The sequence below is a fragment of the Crassostrea angulata genome, chromosome 9, assembly GCF_025612915.1.
Source record: "Crassostrea angulata isolate pt1a10 chromosome 9, ASM2561291v2, whole genome shotgun sequence".
NCBI classification, from domain to species: Eukaryota; Metazoa; Mollusca; class Bivalvia; order Ostreida; family Ostreidae; genus Magallana; species Magallana angulata.
In genome coordinates this window covers 25,305,388-25,312,505 of record NC_069119.1, presented here as the reverse complement: position 1 = coordinate 25,312,505, position 7,118 = coordinate 25,305,388, and the positions used below count along the sequence as shown (strand labels likewise).

Genomic DNA, 7,118 nt, shown 5'->3' with positions numbered 1-7,118 from the left:
AGTTAATTAATTGCAGTATCACGTATTGAATGTAATATCATAATGATTATTGTAAGTGTAATACCTCGTATTAATTTTAATATCTTTAATTGATTTTTATATTACTTATTGATTGTTATATCACGTATTGGTTGTAATATCATTTGTTTATTGCAGTTTTCATTTTGACTGCTGTAACATGTATTGATTGCAATATAAAGTATTAATTGCAATTTCGCGTAATGATTGTCATATCCCTTTCTGATTGTTGTATCACGTATTGATATCGTATATTGATTGTAATATCACTTATGGATTGAAAATCACATATTGATGATACCACTTGATAGTTCTAATATCACCAAATATAGTTCAGGTTCTTTTTAATTGTTTTTTAACATATTCTGCTAAAGTGACATATGTTTTCTATTAAATGTATAAAAAATTAAAGTTAAATACTAACAAATATTCCGATACCCTTAGTGGCATGTTTATTTTATTAATAAACTTCTTTTTTTTTCGGGGGGGGGGGGGGTCGGTTGGGAATATACAATTTAATCATCATCAATATATAAAATATAATACGAAATGACGGTACATGATTATAGTGTAATATATTTTTTATTAAAGATCAGCATTACAGAATCAATTTTCCGAGCCGTTCGTCGTTTCGTTGAGGGAACGTTTGCCGTGATGAGCACACTGGCATTGTTGGTACATTCCATCCGTGGGGGTGTTCGATCCATGACAACCGACGATCTCCCACGTCACTTCCGGGTTGTTCCAACCAAGGTGCGAGATCTGACTGGCGCCATTTTCCAAATCAAAATGGGCGACGTATCCGAAGTCGTTATGACCGTTGCCGTTGGGCCCAGTGCCCTGGTTGCACCAGTTCTGGTTGGGGTAAACGTTGGGGCACAGGTTAGTAACCATGAACACGCGGGACATACCAGCGGGGGTCGGGCCTCCTTGTCCGGGTACGTAACCACCTGTTTTTTTTTAATAAAGAAAAATACCCGGATAAATGTATTATGCAGGCGCGGATCTAGAGTTTTTACTACTTGTGGGTGAGTGAAGGGTAGGCAGGTGGCATTGTCGGAGTTGAGATATAGTTTGATGCACAGTCACCTGTCGTTATTTTTTATATTTACATCTACCGAATATGATTCCCTCCATTGTCGGATACCCACGGGTGATCGCGTCTTTTACTTATCACTAAGTAAAAGACGCGATCACTCGTGGGTATCCGACGATTGATTCCCTCTATTTCTTACGGAAACTTATAGTTAATTCATAGCACTATAGAACAACTGTAGAAATTGACAGGATCGAAATATACACGCCCCATTTATCGTTAGGTCGAAACCTATAGCGACCTAAGAAAGGTCACGGACTGCACAAAATACTCGTGATGATGTCAGACTCAAGTTCCCATAGGAACTGATTTGGCTGTTTCTTTTAGCTAACGTACTGATGTACAATAACAGTAAAATTTTAAGTGAGTTTTACTTACTTTTTAAAATCAATTTTTTCATTTGTTAGTAGAAAGAAGTAAATATAAACAATGAAATGCTTTCTTTGATTATTCATGTGGGTTATGAAGGTAGCGATCATTGCAGAATAAAATTACATAACCATCTAACGCGAGTTATGTATTTTTTCTGCGTTGTCGCTACCTTCATATCCCGCATGAATCACCAAAGAAAAAAATTTATTGTTTAAATAAGAAGACAATTTCCCGTTCTAATATAATAATAACAGCGGTCGCTATTTTGAATTTCAAGACCTGCCTGGATCTCGATTTTCTGGATGCAATTCATGCAAAACTGTTAAAAAGATGTACAAAAACATGTATCTCCTTTGGCCTTTTACTACTTTTATTTGTATACTTGCGCATCGTCGTTCCTTTTATCAATTGAAAATAATACTCCGAATTCAGTATATCTCTCCGCATAACGAGAAAACCAAAAATGGTGACCCGTCTTAAAAATTCAAAATGGCGACCGTGACTAGCCTTGTTATCAAGGCTAGTCATTTTTTTTGTATGAAAAGAAAAATATTATTGAAGCCAGGCGTCTGTGGTTTAATGGGAGGATTTTGGTAATTTACATTCAGCGGAACGTAAGCAAGGCTTCGGCCATATTGCCGAATATTAATCCAACCACATGGACATAAAAATGTATCTGACAGTCATGATGCAATTGTTTTAAGTTAATGATGGTGGGACATTACAGTCCGAGGGAAAACAAGCATAAATACCTGTAGTGGTCAGCTTGACACATTTTCCGCATCGCTGACCACACCAGCCGCTGTTTCCCTCATCAAAAAACATCTGATTGGGGGCAGTGACAAAGTGGTCGTGATTCCAACTGAATTGGGTGTCACCGGAAGCTGGTCCACACCCGCACGCCCCCTTGTGGTAGTCGTTGTATCGGGTGGTCGAAGCACATCGCTTTCCGTTGAACATTCTTGGCGACCCATGGCATTTTTGTTCACAACTCACGTACCCGATCGCTAAAAATCATTAATGTATTCTAATTAGCACTGCATTTTTCTGATCTATACTTTTAAATGAATAGAATTGACATTGCCAAAAAACTACGTATAGTAAAACAATTTGGAGGGTGGGAAGAATCGAAACATGGATTTAAAAAAAAATTGTTATATTTTAAAAATGAATTTGAATATTTTACTTATTGTGACCCCAAAAAAAAAATCTAAGCGAAATTTTTTTTTTTTAAATTAGTCAGAATTTTCTCTGTTTCAATTAAAATCTGCTTGGTCCTGCCATATCTTCCTCAAATACACAACACACGGATAACAATTATAAATATCGATACATGTATTTGTTCATTACGTTATTAATTTGAGATTTAAAAACAATTTTTGACTTTAAATTATGGAACATTTTAATAATATTTTTATTAGATATCAAACCCTTAAACGTAGTCCTTAATTTGATAAGATATCAAATGTTGATAAACTCACAGGGGCCAAGCCCGTTTTAACACGCGTTAATTTCAATCTTTATTTATGGTTACATTGAAATTGATGTTAAAACGGGCTTGGTCTCTGCGGATAAACTGCTAACTTTAAAAACATTGCTAGCACAGCAACTGTTAGGAACCATAAATGAGAAAAATTTTCAACAAATGTTCAAGAGTTTATAACTTCTTCATCCGATGCCATGAACATATAACGTTGTGACACGCTAATTGATATAGGATATCTTGAAAACATCATATAATCTGACAGTACTGTTTCCGAGATGTTTAGACAAAACACAATCCTAAATTTCGTCACATTTTGAACGATTTGTAAAATTCACATTCATTTGAAAGAAGTACAGCTAAAAAATTTCTTCACCGACACATTATTTTCCACTCGAAAAAATTCACAGAACAAAAGCAGATTTCTTAAACGGAGATTTATTATAAATAATAATAGTTAAGGAAAATGTTGTTATCTTTTCTGCATTCGGAGTCACTCGGAATACCTCGCACAATTTTTCAACGCTTATTATCCTGACACGTTCATTTCAATTGCAACGCATAATCACCGTTGTTATAATTTTTATTCTATAGGTGGCGTTTCGAGGGAAAAATCTTCATTTCTATTTTTATTTCATACTTTTAAGAAGGCTCGATGGCCGTAGCCATTTTTAGACGGTATAATTGATCTCCATTGGAAGAAGAGCTCTATATAAAAGTGCATGTATTATAGGAAAATGCCCAAAGGATCACTTGTATATAACAAAAGATTTGATCTATAGGGAGATCGATTTCCCGAAAAAAAATCACTTTTAAAAACCAAAAAGTTCATTTTATATTTTCTACTGTGTATACGTGTATTTCTAAATTTTTGGAATTTTTATTTAGAACCTAGCATATTGCGTTTATAATTCTTAAATTAGCCTTCAAGTTAGCTATCATCATTTTTGCAGTAAAACGGTCTTCTTGTATTTCTGTATAAATTTTGGCCCAGAATTTAGTCAAGGAAGACCTGTCGCTATTGCCTAAAAAATCTAAGATATGTTGATATGTTTTGATAAAAGGAATAAAATGAGATTAATTTTTTTTTTCAGGGGTCGAAATTTGCAAAAAAAAACTGCAATTTTTTTTTAAAAACTTATTTGTATTATACTTAGTGGTTTATATAAATTTACGTATTACAACTCAGGCACGTAGCATCGTTTTTGAAAGTGGGGGGGCCAGACCCATCCAAAAAATCTTGACAAGCAAAAAAAAGGGAAATTTAAAGTTTTCCAAAAATCTTCAAAATCCTAATCCGTGGGGGGGGGGGGGGGTGGGGGGGGGGGTGGGGGGGGGGGGGTGGGGGGGGGGTAGTAGACTCAACTATACTTCCAAAAAAAAATTCTTCCCTACCAAAATTTTTCTCCCTCCAAATCATGAAATTCCTAATCCGTGGGGGGGGGGGGGGGGGTGTTAACTTCAATTTGACTACTCATTTCCTAATTTTCATACCAATTTTTTACTAACTTCCAAAAAAGTGGGGGGGCCAACTCCATTATAATTCATTTTTTTATATGTAACTTTTCAAAAATTTGTTGCTGCGAGAAAAAGTGGGGGGGCCAGGCCCCCCCCTGGCCCCCCCTGATGCTACGTGCCTGCAACTGTGAGGTTTGAATATCTCAATGGGCTTCCCCGCTGTCACTTACCGCATATTAAAAGCTGGGTTTTTTTTGTATCCTGGTTCGATTCCACTAGTTGGCAAGATTTTTATTTTCAATTCTTGGATTTTCATTTATCGTTACATAAAATAAACAGGAGATTCAATTAATACTAATGTATAATCTAGTTTTTTTTTTGAAATACAGATCATCACACTGACAAAGTTTGATTCAGGTTTAACACTGATTTTGACACTGATTTATAATAATTTATGATGCAGAGATAACATGTGTCTGCAAAGCTCTAAACATTTATCAATTATTTGAATTTTAAAACATATATTAATAATTATTCAGTTTCAAGTAGAATCTGGTCCAAATGTTGATATTTTCCCTATGATATTATATAAATAGTGCCTGTTTGGGAGGGTAACAGTTGAAATTGTCACCCCGAGAAAACCATTGTCAACCGACGCGAAGCGGAGGTTGACAATGGTTTTCGAGGGGTGTCAATTTCAACTGTTATCCTCCCAAACAGGCACTATTTATTTTGTTATACTGAATGTCTTTTTTAAAAATTTTAAGAAAATTTTACTGCTTTTATATGGGAATAGCGTGAATTCTACAGCGAACCGTACGCGCATAATTTTCGCGCATGTAACATTTTTTAATATTACCCGTTGCCAAGTGCGTTGCTAACGCTGAGGGTAATAGTAAATATTATTAACTGCGTCTTAACCAATCAGATTTCAGTATTTAACATGAAAGTATAACAAATATATATATACAGCTACATGTAGCACAAACGGTGTACTAAAACCATGCATTATGTGATGACACTATCTCTAAAATAATGGGCGCATGGAGATATGATAACAACTGGTGTATGTATAAGAGTTTTAAGGTTGTTAGTTTTAAAGATTGCAATAGGTTCTAAAGTATATGCTATTCACAGTTACCGTAAATTCCTAATTAAACGCGAGAAATAAATATCCACGTAAAGTCGAGAGAAGCGCTAGCCCGTCTCTCGAATTTTAAAATCTCGCCTTTTATTTTCGGCCTATTGTAAACTACATGAAACTCATAAAATATTGGCATTCGCGATTTTATGTTCTCGCGATTTGTTGGAAAAACAGTTGAAACGCGGAATTAAGTACTCGCGTAAAATAAGGAATCTACAGTATATATATCTTGAAATTATAGTACCCTTGCTGAGAATGGATTCAAAAAAATGTTTTCAGGTCAACTTTAATATATCACAGCACACATCATATATGACTAGAACAATAAAATCTCGCAATTAATAATTTGTGACTGCAACAGAGAGCTAAGTTCAAGGTACAATTAAAATATTAATACATCAAACGCTGTTGTGATCAAGGGGAAAAAAATGGAAATCACGGTCGACGTAGAATTATTGGATATTTCAACAATGACAAAGACATCCATTTTCATTCTCAGTCTCACTTTTACAAGAGGAGTATATAGCGGCACATGCAGTGAGACTTAGATCAGAAGTTGGCTCATTAAAGTTCTATGTCTCCGGGACCAGGCCCGGGGGGGGGGGGGGGGCATAAAACTTAGACGAGCTCACATTTGATCTCAGTCTCACTTTTACAAAAGGGTTTTGAATAAATGTAGCGGAAAAGTGATACTGAGATTATTAAAAGTGAGCTCGTCTTACTTTTATGGCCCTGGGGCCAGAACTACCAAGAACTAAACGCCCGTTAAGTACGCCCCCCTCAGGTGATTCAATATAGAGCTCATACCCCATGTATATACCAGCTGTTACATGTACATGTATAAGATTAAACTTAAAGATAAATTGCAGATTATTCTGCTATTTTTTTAAAATCTGACACGTTTTTCAAAGAAAGAAAAATAGTTCTTAATTTTCCAACCCAACTGAAATATAGGCCCTATTTTGCAGACTTTTCTTCATTTTGATAGCTATGTTGCCGCGATACCGTGCATTTATAATATCCTGGAACTTTTTTTTACGCCATCTGATTTTTGAATTGTTTTTACAAATTGCTTTATATAAGCATATCAACTTTTCATTATAATTAAGCAAATATTTCAAGGTATAGGCCTACAAAATTAAAATGTTTTTAAAAACCAAATGATTCTGTTGTCGAAAAATCAATCAGGGATTAATGAATGCGAAAAGTAACAGGACCCCAAAACTCTGAAGACAATTTAGAAAATGAGATAATTTGTTATTTTTTTCATCCTTGGATATGAAAGATAATTATTATTAATTCACAAAGAAACAACAGCCGTTCCGAATTCGTTTTATGCTTTCCCCCTAAAAGTTAATAATTTGAAAGGGATCAATGAAAGTTAAAATAATATTTTTACTCTAACTTACCAAGAATAAAGAATACAGATAAGGACCACATTTCTACTGCGTATACTCTCAAGAAAAGATAAGAACTCAGTATTTGCCCCTTTATAGTCTAGTATGAAGTTTGGGGGGGGGGGGGTAGTTACGTCTGTGTGCACGTGT

The 7,118-nt window shown here is 35.0% G+C and overlaps 1 protein-coding gene across 1 annotated transcript; it reads right to left on the bottom strand.

The window, feature by feature from the left end:
• Positions 1-568: 568 nt before the first annotated feature.
• On the bottom strand, positions 569-7,032 carry LOC128163355 (endoglucanase-like). The gene is made up of 3 exons (XM_052826926.1): positions 6,981-7,032; positions 2,239-2,493; positions 569-968 (listed from the first exon to the last, which is right to left on the bottom strand). The coding sequence occupies exons 1-3, from the start codon at positions 7,009-7,011 to the stop codon at positions 625-627; spliced, it is 630 nt and encodes a 209-aa protein (XP_052682886.1). The 5' UTR covers positions 7,012-7,032; the 3' UTR covers positions 569-624.
• Between the last annotated feature and the right edge of the window lie 86 nt (positions 7,033-7,118).